At 41.5% G+C, this 17,228-nt stretch overlaps 1 protein-coding gene across 1 annotated transcript in view; it reads right to left on the bottom strand.

Moving 5' to 3' along the window:
- Positions 1 to 17,228, bottom strand: part of DDX10 (DEAD-box helicase 10) — a 267,940-nt gene that overhangs the window by 27,455 nt on the left and 223,257 nt on the right. The window contains exon 17 of the mRNA XM_056561668.1: positions 9,793 to 9,959. Coding sequence (XP_056417643.1) covers positions 9,793 to 9,959 — 167 coding nt within the window. The remainder of the gene's footprint in view (positions 1 to 9,792; positions 9,960 to 17,228) is intronic.

Here is a 17,228-nt window from a genome sequence, read left to right as displayed (position 1 = left end):
ATACAGTGGTCCCTCAGGTTACAATATTAATTGGTTCCATGACGACCATTGTATGTTGAAACCATTGTATGTTGAGACCAGAACTCTATGGTAACCTGGTAACTGGTTCTAAAGCCACCAAAATGTCATCCAAAAATAGGAAAAAGTGAGGATTAAAGAAAAATAAGTAGATAACTAATATAGATAAAGCAAATTCTTACATATAAAAGTAATAAAAAGATCTGCTGGGAGCTGTAATCACTGTCTATGTAGAGGACAGGAGCTTCTTCAGGGTCCTGTACAGTACACACACAGTGTCCTAAAAAACTAAAATGGGGCCGCCCTCACCTGGTGTCCAAAGGAGCAGCTAACTGTGGCACAGGTAAAGAGTACAGAACATGTAATACCTCCCTGTACTGTAGGGGGCGCTACCAGACACCAGTCAGTGCATATGCTTCAGGAATACAGGTGTTTTTACCAGTGAAATGCCCATTCTGATTGGTCAGTTCTTCCAGCCATTGACAGGTATCACATATCTGGACTGTCTGTAGTATTGTATGCTGAGTCTGGTTTCACGTTACAATGGTCCAGAAAAGACCATTATATGTTGAAACTATTGTATGTTCAAGGTCATTGTTAGTTGATTGATCACTGTACAAGGCAGACTAGTGTCATATAGCTGTAAGTGCTGTAGAAGCAAAACAAGATAACATTTTAATAAAGACCTTTAGAGAATTTTCTTTTTCTTTTTTTTGCATCATAAAAAGTACAAAGCAAGGATTAAAAAAAAATTGCCTTTCAAAAGGTGTCTGTAGCCTTTAGAATAGGTCACACTCCGATGACAAATTTCTTTTGTAAAAGGATTTTGTATTAATGTTTTCGAACAGACTTTACAAAATGCATACAACAAGGTCATGCTAAGAAGAAAAAAAAAAAACGTATGACGAAAGTTTGACATGACAATAATAAACCAAGGTAAAATAAAAAAAAATATTTAATATCAGAACAGTGTGAATACCCATAGGGTGACTGGGTTCTAATTTTTTTCATATATTTTATAGTTTGACCTATATCCGAACCCAGTGTTTCCCAACCAGGGTGCCTCCAGCTGTTGCAAAACTACAACTCCCAGCATGCCCGGACAGCCTTCGGCTGTCCGGGCATGCTGGGAGTTGTAGTTCTGCAACAGCTGGAGGCACCCTGGTTGGGAAACACTGGGTTATGGTAACAAGACAAGTATCGTGCATCAAATAAATGCCCCATTTTCCTGTGTCTATTTCCGTATAACTGTGCCAAGCGTCATCATGCCCCCCCCCAACCCCGTACGTCCTCACTTGCACATGGCCCTTCTCTTATACAGCAGAGCACAGATGATAGATTGCTCGTATTTCCCGGTTAAATTAACATTTATCATTTCTAGATTGCCCATTTTGGGGGCCCGGGAATGTTGGTTACTTCAATTCATGAGACGGCGCTCGCTAATAGGAAAATATATTTCATGAATTATTAAACAGAGATGGAATTTCTGGTTCATTTCATCAGGGATAACCGTATGCTCTCACAGTTTTATTAATATCTACACCACCTCTAGACATGTTAAGTAGTCGGCAAGGCTACGTGTACCAGGAAGACGCGCAAGAGATAACGACATTATCCTACACAGTTATAACTATAACATAACACAAAAAAATATATATAAATAAAAGGCGCTGTTCACACTTACAATGGCACCAAAAGGTTTCCATGTGCTTTCCAGTCTGCCTAGGCTGCTGACTGGGGATCCGAAGACACACAGGCTACATTTATAGACATAGGGGAAGGTTTATCAAAACGTGGGCAGAGGCAACGTTGCCCAGTTGCCCATAGCAACCAATCAGCTTTCTTCTTACATTCTTACCAAGGACTCTGAAAAATGAAAGAAGAAATCTGATTGGTTGCTATGGGCAACTGGGCAATTTTCCTTTCCACAGGATTTGATAAATCTCCCCCATAGGGAGGAGATGTATCAAAACCTGTGCAGAGGAAAAGTGGATCTCTTCTTTCAATTTTTTTTTAAATTTTTTTTTTTAAGGCTCGAAAAATTAAAGCAGCAATTTGTTTGGTTGCTATGGGCAACTGGTCAACTTTTCCTAGTTTTATTCACACATCTATACAGAACAGCGACGTTTCGGTTTAACAATAAAGCCTTTGCTTGAGAAAAGCTTTATTGTTAACCGAAACATCGCTGTTCTGCACAGATGTGTGAATAAAACTACATTTTGATTTGATCACAATTGGAGTGCCGCTTCTACTTCTATTATGTGTGTATATATATATATATATATATATATATATATATATATATATATGTGTGTGTGTGTGTGTGTGTGTGTATGTGTGTATATATATATATATATATATATATATATATGTGTATATATGAAGTGCATGTTACTTTTTTGGTTGTAATACATTGTTATTGTTCAAAAATTTTATGTTATTGTTTAAAAATTTCGTTTTTTGGTGCTTCAAAACACATGAAAAATGCAAGCAAAGATCTGATCATAATAAAAAAACAGGAAAAATGTGTTGAATATTGCAACAAAAATTGCTGCAAAAGAGCTCAGTAAGAAAAACGCATTGAGGGTACATTCCCACACGGCGTATTTGTTGCGTATTTGCTGCTGCGTATTTTATTTTCTCTGTTGAAGTCAATGGGTAGGAAAATACGCAGCACCAAATACGCAGCAAATACGCAGCAAAATACGCCGTGTGGGAACGTACCCTAAAAGCGCTTGAAAAAAAAAAAAAAAACATGAACATTTAAAAACAAGTGTATGTTTGAGCCTCAATATACACTGACTACAGACTATCCCAGTATTCACTGAATCGGATAACAAACTGATTGGTGGGAGTCCGACTGCTGGGAGATTGATCTCGAGGACAGGGACATCATTTTCCCTAGAATTAACAGAGTTCGGTGGTCCAAGGGGCCACCAAACATTTCCGAGTTCAGTGAGCACAAACAGTCGCTCTCCCCACAGCTGTAGCAGTGCGTGCCGTTAACTCCAAGGACATTCATGTCCCTGTTCTTGGGATCGGCGGTGGTCCCAGTGGTCAGACCCCCACCGATCTCCTACTCTATGGATAGTGGATAACAAGCTGAGATTGGAATCCCTCTTCAAGTTCTACCCAACACAATCATGGAAGATTTGAGTAAAAATGGAAAAAGACTAATTGGAATTAAATTACTCCTCTCAGAGATGAGTCTTCCTAATAAGACCCCCCCCCCCCCCCTGTATAATCTTACAATGGAGGAGGACCACCTCCAGACAGGGGTCTGGCAGCAAGTCTGCTGCAGATAGAGTTTGTAGACCTTTACAGCCACACTAGAATACCTTCCGGTATATACAGCTCATAGTGTGGAATATGTAGGAAACTAGAGACTTTCTGGAGTAAAAATCACTTCAGATATCGCGGCTAAATAGTTATATTCAACCCTGACATTTTTTTCCATTGACGTACAGTGTTGTGACTTTCATCGCCTGAACAGTCTATGGCAGTGGTCTTCAACCTGCGTACCTCCAGATGTTGCAGAACTACAACTCCCAGCATGCCCGCACAGCCAACGGCTGTCCGTGCATGCTGGGAGTTGTAGTCTTGCAACATCTGGAGGTCCGCAGGTTGAAGACCACTGGTCTATGGGAATGGATCAAACAACGTTCACATAGACTAGTGACGTCACCAGCATCTGCCTATACACCCTTTAAAGCTGGGAGATGAGCCACAGGGAGGAGAGCAAAGGCAAATACTACTTTTAGGAGATTTTTTTTTACATAAAGCCTCGATTTACATCACGACTGTGCCGTCCATGCCGAAATGTCAAAATGTCAAGCCGACGTATACTTGCATGGATAGGCACCGGCCCCACTGACTAATGGCCTGAATGTAGTCAACATGTGACTATGTTCAGGTCATTTCCTGTGTTTTCATTTGGACTCAATAGGGCAGCAAACATTTTTTGAGTAAAAACCAGTGTATGTAGAGAAAGTGACCCAAACATAGAAGGAAATATATGAAAACCTGTGTAGAGGAAGAGTGGTGCAGTTGCCCATGGCAACCAGATTGCTTCTTTCATTTTCCAGAGGTATGTTAAACCTTTTAAAAAAAGGGATGTGATTGGTTGCTATGGGCAACTGTACCGCACTTGATCTACACTGGTTTTGATTAATCTCCCCCAAAGTCACTAGTTGACTACGATCAGGCCAATAAAGTCAGTGCTGCCATGTTAAAGGGGTAGTCCAGTGGTGAAAAACGTATCCCCTATCCTAAGGATAGGGGATAAGTTTGAGATCGCAGGGGGTACGACCGCTGGGGCCCCCTGCAATCTCTCTGTACGGTGGACAGGCTCTTCGGCCAGATAGCGGGCACTCCAGCTCTGCCATAGAGTTGTATTGAGGGGGTGTGTCGGCCGCCGGTTCGTGCGGGGGTCGACACGCCCCCTTCGCGCGGGCTGTCGTGGCTCCGTACAGGAGATCGCAGTGGGCCCCAGCGGTCGGACCCCCGCGATCTGCAACTTATCCCCTATCCTTAGGATAGGGGATAAGTTGTTCACCACTTGTTCACTACTGGACTACTCCTTTAAGGAGCACATAGGTCAGCACAGATCCTGCCACAGATGGGAAAGAAGCCTAATATAGTGCTGTACCACGTATGACTTGGGGTATGTTCACACACCCTATATGCTGCAAACTACAAAGCCTTGGCTTTCTTAACTATATTTTGACATTTTGTACCACATTTTGGCATGTAGATTAGCCCTATTTTAATGGAGCTAATGTGCATTAACGATGCGCACTCCTACATGATTTATGTCACCCATTCCGGGATACCGTATATACTCGAGTATAAGCCGAGTTTTTCAGCACGATTTTTCATGCTGAAAACGCCCCCTCGGCTTATACTCGAGTGAACTCTCCGCCTGTCAATCCCTTCTCAGTGGTCTTCAACCTGCGGACCTAAAGATGTTGCAAAACTACAACTCCCAGCATGCCCGGACCGCCATCGGCGGTCCGGGCATGCTGGGAGTTGTAGTTTTGAAACCTCTGGAGGTCCGCAGGTTGAAGACCACTGCGGCCTTCGTCGTCATCCAGACACCCTTTTAGTTTTCTACTCACCTCCCCTCGGTGGGAGGGAAGGGTGAGCTGGTCTGGGCCATCTATGCTGCAGGGACCGTCCGGTGGGGAGGGTAAGTCGTTCCGGGCTGTCCATTTTCACCGGGGGGTCCCTCTTCTCCGCGCCTGCCCCGGACTAGTGATGTTGCCTTGACGACGACGCACAGGGACGTTCATTTCCCATATACCAAAATTAGTAGTGCTCAAATTTTATTAATACACGTGGATTTAAAAGAGTGCTATCTATACCTGGTCCAAAGAGAATATTGTATTATTGCACTTGGCCACCTGGCCTATTTTATGTAGCCAGAGTGATGCTCGTGTCTGCAGTGTTTAAAAAAAAAAAAAAAAAAAAAAAAAAAAAAAAGACAAAATTTGAGCACTACTTATTTTGGTATATGGGAAATCTTGGGTATTTTTAGGTCCCCTAGGTGACCTTACAGTTAGGTGCCACAACTCATAGGGGGGAAATTTATCAATGTGCATAGACTAGATTTCTGCTCTAGATTTGTTGCAGTTACTTTTTTATGACTTCTCAAGGAAATGGTCTTTTAATTGTGAAGGTATGTCAAAATCGAGTTGCTTTTCTGACATGGTCATGAACTTATTATGTGCGACTAATAGTGTGCGAAAAGACGTACATTTTCTCGCAACGCCCTTAATTTTTTGTAAATCTACACCAGTCTTGGTTGTATTTGTAAAAAGTTACATTTTGGAGCAACGGGACCTTACAAAGTGGTGTCCTCAAATGTTTAAAAAAAATGTGTACTAGCACCATATTTTTTTAACATCACATGGTCTGCGACCATTAAATAAATTTGCTGCAAACATAGACATTACCACCACACACAAAAAAAAAAAAGGCAGAAAAGAGAGTATACCCACACAAACAGATTTCTCCTTATGAGCTGCTGAAGTTGAGTTGTTCTTTTCTGTCTAAGTGCTCTCTGATGACACGTGTCTCGGGAACTGTCCAGAGTAGAAACAAATCATCATAGCAAACCTCTTTTACTCTGTGCAGTTCCCGAGACAAGCAGAGATGTCAGCAGAGGGCACTGTTGCCAGACAGAAAAGAACAACTCAACTTCAGCAGCTGATAATTATTGGAAGGATTACGCTTTTTTAATATAAGTAATTTATAAATCTGTTTAATTTTCTATAGCCAGTTCATTATATAGATATAATTTTTTTTTCCTGGAATACCCCTTTAAACAACACAATGGGGGAGATTTATCAAAACCTGTCCAGAGGAAAAGTTGCCCAGTTGCCCATAGCAACCAATCAGATTGCTTCTTTCAGTTTGTTAAAAATGAAAGAAGTGATCTGATTGGTTGCTATGGGCAACTGGGCAACTTTTCCTCTGGACAGGTTTTGATAAATCTCTCCCAATGTAACTCCACGTCAACCACACTTCTGTGAAATCACACTGTCCACTCAGGAAGTAACACTGATTGACAATCAATTTCACATGTTGTTGTGCAAATGGAACAGACAACAGGTAGAAATTATAGGCAATTAGCAAGACGCCCCCAATAAAAGAGTGGTTATGCAGGTGGTGACCACAGACCACTTCTCAGTTCCTATGCTTCCTGGCTGATGTTTTGGTCACTTTTGGATGCTGGCGGTGCTTTCACTCTAGTGATAGCATGAGACAGAGTCTACAACACACACACAAGCGGCTCAGGTAGTGCCGCTCATCCAGGATGGCACATCAATGCGAGCTGTGGTAAGAAGGTTTGCTGTGTCTGTCAGCGTAGTGTCCAGAGCATAGAGGCGCTACCAGGAGAGAGGCCAGTACATCAGGAGACATGGAGGATGTCGTAGGAGGGCAACAACCCAGCAGCAGGACCGCTACCTCCGCCTTTGTACAAGGAGGAGCAGGGAGAGCACTGCCAGAGCCCTGAAAAATTACCTCCAGCAGGCTAAAAAAAAACATCCAGGACATTTGGCATTTGCCAGAGAACACCAAGATTGGCAATTTCGCCACTGGCGCCCTGTGCTCTTTACAGATGAAAGCAGGTTTCCACTGAGCACATGTGACAGACATGACAGAGTATGGAGACGCCGTGGAGAACATTCTGCTGCCTGCAACATCCTCCAGCATGACCGGTTTGGCGGTTGGTCAGTAATGGTGTGGGGTGGCATTTCTTTGGGGGGCCACACAGCCCTCCATGTGCTTACCAGAGGTAGCCTGACTGACATTAGGTACCGAGATGAGATCCTAAGATCCCTTGTGAGAGCATATGCTGGTGCAGTTGGCCCTGGGTTCCTCCTAATGCAAGACAATGCTAGACCTCATGCGGCTGGAGTGTGTCAGCAGTTCCTGCGAGAGGAAGGCATTGATGCTATGGACTGGCTCACCCGTTTCACAGACCTGAATCGGATTGAGCGCATCTGGGACATCATGCCTCGCTCCATCCAACACTATGTTGCACCACAGACTTTCCAGGAGTTGGTGGATGCTTTAGTCCAGGTCTGGGAGGACATCCCTCAGGAGACCATCCGCCACCTCATCAGGAGCATGCCCAGGCATTGTAGGGCATGTGGAGGCCACACACACTACTGAGCCTCATTTTGACTTGTTTTAAGGACATTACATAAAGTTGGATCAGCCTGTAGTGTGGTTTTCCACTTTGATTTTGAGTGTGACTCCATATCCAGACCTCCATGGGTTGATAAATTTGATTTCCATTGATCATTTTTGTGTGATTTTGTTGTCAGCACATTCAACTATGTAAAGATGAAAGTATTTCATACGATTAGTTCATTCATTCAGATCTAGGATGTGTTCCCTTTATTTTTTTGAGCTGTGTAGTTTTGCACCTATGGATGTGCTTTGTGCTACTTTTGCACCTATGGATGTGCTTTGTACTACTTTTGCACCTATGGATGTGCTTTGTACTACTTTTGCACCTATGGATGTGCTTTGTACTACTTTTGCACCTATGGATGTGCTTTGTACTACTTTTGCACCTATGGATGTGCTTTGTACTACTTTTGCACCTATGGATGTGCTTTGTACTACTTTTGCACCTATGGATGCACTTTTTAGTAGTTTTGCACCTATGGATGTGCTTTGTACTACTTTTGCACCTATGGATGCACTTTTTAGTAGTTTTGCACCTATGGATGTGCTTTGTACTACTTTTGCACCTATGGATGCGCTTTTCAGTAGTTTTGCACCTATGGATGTGCTTTAGATACGTTTTACACACATGGATATGCTTTATATGAGTATTGCCAATATGGATGTACTTTGTGTAAGTTTTGCACCATTGAATGCGCTTTGTATAAGTTTTACACATATGGATGTGTTTTGTATAAGTTTTGCATATATGTATGCACTTTGTACAAGCTTTGCACCTATGAAAGCGCTTTTTAAGTCAAAATACCTACTGAATTACTGTGTGTTAAAGCCTTCCTCTTTTCAGTAACACAACATAGTAATAGCAGGCAAATGTCAAGAGAAAATGAATGCAAGTTGTGCAAATAGGTTATACTGTGCACCATGACAGGAGCAGGGAGTCATCAGGGAGGATCACTTTTGTGAAGCAATACATTGCTAGTTCTTAAAGGGGTATTCCAGGAATCAAATAGGCATTTTTTCTTTCAAAGACAGCGCTCTCCTTGTCTCCACTTTGGGTGCGGTATTGCAACTTGGCTCCATTCACTTCAATGGAGCTGAGCTGCAGAACTACAACCAAACTGGAGACAAGGAGGGCTCTGTGTTTGAAAGAAAAAAGGCCTGTTTTTGTTTATTCCTGGAATACCCCTTTGAGATGCGATATTGGGGATCATGACTGTAAACATATGTAGTTGTATAAAAGCACATATTGCCTACACCAGTGTTTCCCAACCAGGTTGCAAAACTACAACTCGGGCATGCTGAGAGTTGTAGTTTTGCAACAGCTGGAGACACCCTGGTTAGGAAATACTAGACTACATTAGTGGGGTTAACGATGAATAGAAGAAGAGAGCTAATTTCTTTCAAACATAGCTCCCGGTCTGTCTCCTGGTTGTGTGTGGGTAAGACTTGGATAAATTCACTTCAATGGAACTGAGCTGCAGAACCACACTCAACCTGGAGACAGACGGAGAGAAGTTTTTGAAAGAAATTACCTCTGTTTTTCTATTCCTGGATTATCCCCTTTAAGGTCAACAGCATAGCAGCTGTATAACACTAACATAGGGACAAGTATAAGCAAGCACGCTGCGACCATACAGATACACTAACATATGGATAAGTATAAGCAAACGCGGCACGTCCATACAGATGAAGTCTCTGGAGTTAGGACATGGCGTGCTTCCGCAACTAATTAAAAGTAAGTACAGAACATCCTCAAACAACACCGCCATCGAATACTTTATATCTCTTATCCCTTATCTTATGGGCCTGCATCTCCTAGACCTGCAGTAAAGTCCCAGGAGAATCTTAAATTCTAATGTCCTGAAACAACAAGTCCTGACAGTCCTATCCAGATGGTTGTGGCAGCTGTCCAATGGGCTCCTGGCACTGTTGGTTTTAGGAAGTGGGGATTTAACATTAAATATTCACTTGAAGTGGACAGCTGTGATGATAAAAACCACAGAGATTATCTGCAAATGTTCTTGAAGTTTTGTTTTTTTCCGAATAAACCCTCTTGGAGGAAAATATTCATACCTGTTACTGTCTTCTCCGGAGTCATCTCTTTGGTCCTCATCATCATCAATTCCACGGTCCTCATCATCATCATCACCTCTATACTTATCGGGGTCGGGAAGGGCACTGAGGTCCAGTTCATCATCACTATCATCCCGATCAAGGTAAGCAACAGCTTCCTCCTCATCCTACAAAAGAAAAACAATCCAAATGTTAGACTCATAACCTGTGTATCATTATGGGGGGGGGGGGGGGGGTAGCCATCTTGCCTGAGCTGTTTTTACAGCATTTAGAGATATGCTCTACAGCAAGCTCTGTGGACTAATTATACATATAAAATCTATAACAGACTTAAAGCGTAGCCGTCAGAACCAACAAAGAACATTTTGTTTTTAATATATCACTCCGTACCTAATCCTGACCATGTACATCTAATTTTTATGTGTCTAGCACCTTTATAATTTTTTTTTTATTACACTTTTAATTTAGCTCACTAGTCTGAATTCCTGTCAAAAGGTGGGGGCGTGGCCTCACTGTGCAGGTCTCCGCCCCCTCCCTCAGTATGCTGTCTGCTCACATCTCCTCTAGCTTTAGCAAAACTACAACTCCCAGCTTCTCCTCACTGACAGTAGCGGGACACAAGCTGACAGTGGGAGGATTTTTCCCTGCGCTCACGGCTGTCAATCAAGGAAGTGTCCATCATTTAGGTGATGGTGCATGGACACAGCAGGACTAGTATGTGTCCAAGCAGGCGGGGGGGGGGGGGGGGGGGCAGTTGTTTGACTGGCTTCTTCTAATGAAAGCAATTGCAAAACCTATTTGTTTTGCATGCTTTACAACATAATAAAAGTTTTTGTATCTTACAGTGCCTGTTTGAGCTGTCCCATTGGCATGAATGGGAAAGGGATCTAGACACGCTCTGTGGCCTTTACAGAGGTCAAACCACAGGGAGAGGGAGGCTGATCTGTGAGCAACAGCTATTGTGTCTCTCTCTTATCTATAGACCGGTATCACCTTTCACTGTAATCCTGTCTGGAATGATATAGAGAACACTGCTGGAAAGTCATATGTCCAGAACAGGAGAGTCAGCTTGGTTTTAGGCCTAGTGGTTAGAATGTAACCTGCAAGGATTCAGGATTATTTAAAATAATATATTATATATATATATATATATATATATATATATATATATATATATAAATATGTTAAACATATAGACTTAATTCAAACAATAGGTCTTTTTTTTTTCATGACAAATTCCTTTTAAATCTACATTTAAAGTAAATGTATTAGTTCTAGATAAATGCTTACATCTTAGGGCAGATTTATTCTTCCGATTATGCAACTCCAACCCAATCACACACATGCTTTGCACCATGGTTTAAGTGTTCTAAACACTTTATGTACCCAACTAAAGAAGGGGTGTGGCTTAGTGGTAAAGGGGCGTAGCTTTGAGGAAAAGGAAGGGCTTAATAAACAACAGTGTAAGCTAAAATGGTGGAGAAACTTCTGCCACACATTTTGACTTCAAGTAAGCCAACAGGTGGTATAGCGTTTAATAAAATTTAAACAAATTTATCATACAGCTTTAGCCATGGTAATACACTTGGCAAATTTTCAGATTATGGAAAGTACAAGAAAATCTGAGGACAAGGATGGTGCTGTTTCTGGAAATTAGCTATGATTTCCTATTCCCGGACAACCACAAAAATGTTTTCCAAATCAACTGGTGCCAGAAAGTTAAACAGATTTGTAAATTACTTCTATATAAGAATCTTAATCGTTCCAGTACTTATCAGCTGCTGTATACTACAGAGGAAGTTGTGCAGTTCTTTCCAGTCTGACCACAGTGCTCTCTGCTGACACCTCTGTCCGTGTCAGGAACAGTCCAAGGATGCAACATAAATTCCCTCCAAACAGGCAGATACCAAGAAGGCGCTGGAGATCTGATAAAATGCAGCTTTTCTTTATTCCCACAATGCAATGCGTTTCGCGGAAGTTCCGCTTCATCAGGCCTGATGAAGCGGAACTTACGCGAAACGCGTTGCATTGTGGGAATAAAGAAAAGCTGCATTTTATCTGATCTCCAGCGCCTTCTTGATCTCTGCCTGTTTGGAGGGAATTTATATTGCATCTGTGGTTATGTGAAGCGGAGCGGCTGCTGAACCCTTATTTCTAAACACACTTCTCTTCCATGGTTGTACTTGGATGGAGTACATCCGCATCTGGTAAGCGCTAATTCACATTGAGCGTTACCACATTGTATTTGGGTATCACACAAGGGAGCGCATCCTTTTGTCTTCTTTTGGAACAGTCCAAAGCAGGATAGGTTTTCTACAGGGATTTGGACAGTTCCATACACACACACAGAGGTGTCAGCAGAGAGCACTGTGGTCAGACTGGAAAGAGCTACACAATTTCCTCTGTAGTATACAGCAGCTGATAAGTACTGAAAGGATGAAGATTTTTTAAATAAAAGTAATCTACAAATCTGTTTAACTTTCTGGCAGCAGTTGACTTGAAATGCATTTTTCCCTTAGAAGTACCCCTTTAAGTAGACAGCTTTCTTATATGTACAAGAAGTACTCAGTACCGAACGGAGAATCAGGAGAGAATTACTCATGTAAGATAAAAAATAAATAAAAAATCTTTACAGAAACAAACAGCTTGAAGGAATAAATTGCTTAATCTTGTAGAAATATTTAATGCATCTCCGAATTTACTGCTGGTATTTTAGTTATATTCATGGGTCACAAAGCGCTTCGTTCTCAGTCAATAAGCACGGTGTCGGAGCGTCGTTCATATCAGAGCTATTCAACCATGGTACGTTCTCTGACCCTTGTGAGTTGTTTCGGGCTCCATAGACATTGGGATGACTTCATATGAGGTCAGAAGAAGCTTGTCTGGTAGATTACTGTCTGCTCTGTATACTTTGCCCTATTGCTGCTTTATATGTAAATGTGAGCGATACATAAAGACAAGGCCTCCGTAGACTCCAAGCACAGATGTTGCATTGCCCCATAACGCTCACCACCGGGGAGCCGCAGAAAGTCAATTTACAATATACATCTGGCTCTCGGTTAGTATAAAATGCAGCAACTGTACTAAAATGGCCATGTAGGACCTTCATCGCTGCTGTATGGGCAGCAGGAGAGAACTTTTTACAACAAAATTCCAATATATATGCCACTAAGACAGTGTATACCGGTATTAAAGGGGTACTCCATCCTTAGACATGTCTGATCGGGGGGGTCCTGCCACTGGGCAGTACCTGACATTCGTTTAGAACGCTTGGAGTGGGCAGCGGGGGTCGTGACGTCACTGTCACGCCCCTCGCGATGTCACGCCCCCTCAATGCTAGTCTATGGGAGGGGGCGTGGCGGCCGCCACGCCCCCTCCCATAGACTTGCATTGAGGGGGTGTGGCGTGATGTCACGACCCCCGCCACCTGCTCCCAAGCGTTCGGAAAAAAATGTTTCGAACGCTGGGGCAGCGGAGTGCCCCTTTAAGAGAAGCATTTATACAGACAACTGTTCACTGTGTTCACCAAGTGAAAACGTTTGGACATTTCGGCAAGCAGCAATTCCAGTTATTTTTTTTTTTTTTTTTTGGGAGTTTAGAACGTTATAAAAAAAAATAAGGAATAGAGGAGTAACTTAAAGGGGTTATCCAGGAAAAACTGTTATATATATATATATATATATATATATATATAATCAACTGGCTCCAGAATGTTAAACAGATTTGTAAATTACTTCTATTAGAAAATCTTAATCCTTTCAGTACTTATGAGCTTCTGAAGTTAAGGTTGTTCTTTTCTAAGTCCTCTCTGGTGACGTGTCTCGGGAACCGCCCAGTTTAGAAGAGGTTTGCTATAAAGATTTGCTTCTAAACTGGGCGGTTCCCGAGACACGTGTCATCAGAGAGGACTTAGAAAAGAACAACCTTAACTTCAGAAGCTCATAAGTACTGAAACGATTAAGATTTTTTAATAGAAGTAATTTACAAATCTGTTTAACTTTCTGGAGCCAGATGATATATAAAAAAAGTTTTTTCCTGGATAACCCCTTTAAATTTAAGATTTTTTTTTTATTTTTTTTATTTTTAATACATTTATATTCTCTCTAGGGGACTTTATTATGTGATCTCCCTTAGACTTCTCATGTCCTAGCACAGCCTGCCAAAGCTCTTCAGTGGGATCAGGCTAGATGGGCATCAACAAGCCCCGGGCATTCATAATCTTACCCCTGACTTACCAGCTGTACTTCTTTGGACCCCTTTTGGTAAGTACTAACCACTGGGATTCTGGTATACCGGAAACAGCCCACAAGATCTACTAAAAAAAAAAAAAAATTGCCTCTTATAGCCACTCCTATCCTTCGGGTGTTCACACAGTAATGATGCGAAATAGGCATTTTGGCAATTTGCCATAGACATAAGTGTTGTCCTATTGACAAATGGCACTTCTGTGGTGGATTCCGCTAGAATCCAATTCCTTGACAGATGTTCTGTCGCTGAACTGACGTGTGTAGTGAGCTGCGGAATTCCCACTGAAATCAATGGGAGGCTGCTGTAACAGGGAACCAGTGCGGATTTTCTGTAGTGTGAACAGGGCCTAACTCTTGCCTATTTTTCCTGCTTCCAATACATCAACTTCAAGTACTGACTGTTCACTTGCTACCCTATACATCCCATCCCTTGATAAGTGCCATTGTCACCAGTGGTTTTAAATAAGTACTGTCAAAATCAAAAACTTTTTAATATGTTTTACATCTTGGCAAAACATTAAACTTTCTAATATACTTCAAATAAAAATGTATCTCCTTTTTATAGAAATCTTGGGTTATAAAAAAAGACTACTAGAGGTCCCTATACCATCCAGAACATAATCCAGTCCGGCTGCAATACCATCTTTGTCCCAGCTAAAGTACAGGCAAGGACAAAGCCCAACAAAAGAGGGTGGGACTAGCACTCCAGCAACTCCAGACTGTTGCATGAAAACAGAGAGGAAGGGGTTACAGAGCAGCCTGCAGTGATTGGATGAAGAGACCCAGCACAGCACAGCAGACTGAGTAAATGAATGCATTGTGAGTGAGGGCGGGCTCAGTGCTTGCCTCAGACAAGAGCAGTGGATGTCATAATGAGTGAGCAGCAGAACAGAGGGATTTGTGAGCCACATACAGAAAATATACATGTAAAGCATGACCTAATGATTAACATATACTATGTGAGAATTAATATTTTTTTCTTGGCTTTTTTAAATGGCTAAATGGTGTATTGTAAGCTAATAAAATAAAGCAATAACTTACTAACAGATTTACATGGAAAAAAAAAAACATTTCAGCAAATGAATAGAAAGGCAGAATTTGTGCTGGAATATGCATAAAATGTAAACATTTCCTGTTTTACTTTAGTTATGTAATATAAATATTCTATAGAAATAAATATTGACTGTAACTCTTTAGTCCCGAAGAATAAGGTGGGACTGTCTAGCCGGCCTGTATGATGTCAGCTGACCGCGACAGGTTTGACTATGGCTCCGTTTTTTCTGCCCAATTTTGCTTGAGGTGATTTTTTTTCCATTTCCTTTTCTGCTGGATGCGAAGAAGGAGAAATGACAACCGAAACCCCTCATATTTGCAGGCTCTTTCTACATTCTTGAGGTCACAGCTGTCAGCGTATTGCTCAGAAAGCGATATCAATGCAGACTCTCGTGTGCAAGTGCTCCGCTGCGCTGATCTCCAGAATATCTCCGCAGATCCCCAAGGGAGATTAAACTGGCATTGGGATTTTCTGTTCTTTGCTTGTCCATAAACTATGGCAGCAAGTTTGTTCTGTCATTTTATTTTATATATTTATTTTTTTCTTGCATTTACAATGTAAACCCCTTAGTAGGAATAGAAGGAGAAAAAAAAAATGATTGCCAAGCAGTAATGGAGCGATACTGCTACATGGATCTCACAGGAGACACCACCATTTAAATGTATATATATGCATACATATCCATACATAAATACACATATATATATATATATATATATATATATGCATATACACACACACCTACTTATACACACACACACATATATATATATATATATATATATACACATATATTATACACACACAAACTATATATACAGTGATCCCTCAACTTACAATGGCCTCAACATGCAATAGTTTCAACATACAATGGCCTTTTCTGGACCATTGTAAGTTGAAACCAGACTCAACATGCAATGTTACGGACCATCCAGATCTTTGAAACGTGTCAATGGCTGGAAGAACCGACCAATCAGAATGTGCAATTTACTGGTAAAACCCCTGTATTACTGAAGTGCATGCACTGACTGATGTCTGGTAGTGCCCCCTACAGTACAGGGAGGTACAACATGTTCTGTACACTTTACCTGTACCAGGGTTAGCTGCTCTTTTGGACACCAGGTGAGGGCGACTCCATGTTACTTTTTTAGGACATTGCGTGTTCTGTACAGGACCCTGAAGAAGCTCCTGTCCTCTGCATAGGCCAGTCTTTCCCAAGCAGGAAGCCCCCAGCTGTTGCAAAACTACAACTCCCAGCATGCCCGGACAGCCTTTGGCTGTCCGGGCATGCTGGGAGTTGTAGTTTTGCAACAGCCGGAGGCTCCCTGCTTGGGAAACACTGACATAGACAGTGATTACAGCTCCCAGCAGATCTTTCTTACTTTTATATGTAAGGATTTGCTTTATCTCTATTAGTTTTCTACTTATTTCTCTTTAATTCTCACTTTTTCCTATTTTTGGATGATATTTTGGTGCCTTTAGAACCAATTACCAGGTTTTCATAGAGTTCTGGTCTCAACATACAATGGTCGTCCCAGAACCAATTAATATTGTAACTTGAGGGACCACTGTATATATATTCTAGTGATACAAAACAACTGAATATTTCACACAAAAACGTAATATTTCACTGTGTAAAGAAACACTGCGAACAACCTGTTTACCACAGTAAAATAAAAGTAACTATATGGGAACATGTGATCGGAAAACGACCAATTGTTTAAATCAACTTTTTATGTAGAACTTTTTTTTATTTTTAAGATTTTTTTTTTTTTTTTTTTTTTAATAATTTATAACTACTATTTTACTGGGATGGGGAGGCTGAGCTGCTATTGTCTTCTCTATCAGCTGCTATCACCTCTCACTTTCCAGCAGCCTTCTCCTTATCACACACAGAACAGGAAGTCTCAGCTTTAGTTTTAGGCCTAGTGGTCAGAATGAAAACTGAAAACTCCCAGCTGTTGCAAAATTACAACTTCCAGCATGCTTGGACAGCCGTTGGCCGTTCGGGCATGCTGGGAGTTGTAGTTTTGCAACAGCTGAAGGTTTACAGTTTGGAGCCCACTGATCTATATTATAAAAAAAAATATTTTTTAATCATATCGGCACTAGGCTTAAACCTAAAGCTGAGACTT

The sequence above is a fragment of the Hyla sarda genome, chromosome 2, assembly GCF_029499605.1.
Source record: "Hyla sarda isolate aHylSar1 chromosome 2, aHylSar1.hap1, whole genome shotgun sequence".
NCBI classification, from domain to species: Eukaryota; Metazoa; Chordata; class Amphibia; order Anura; family Hylidae; genus Hyla; species Hyla sarda.
Note: the sequence above shows the minus strand (reverse complement) of the source record. Positions and strands in the feature narration are given on the sequence as shown.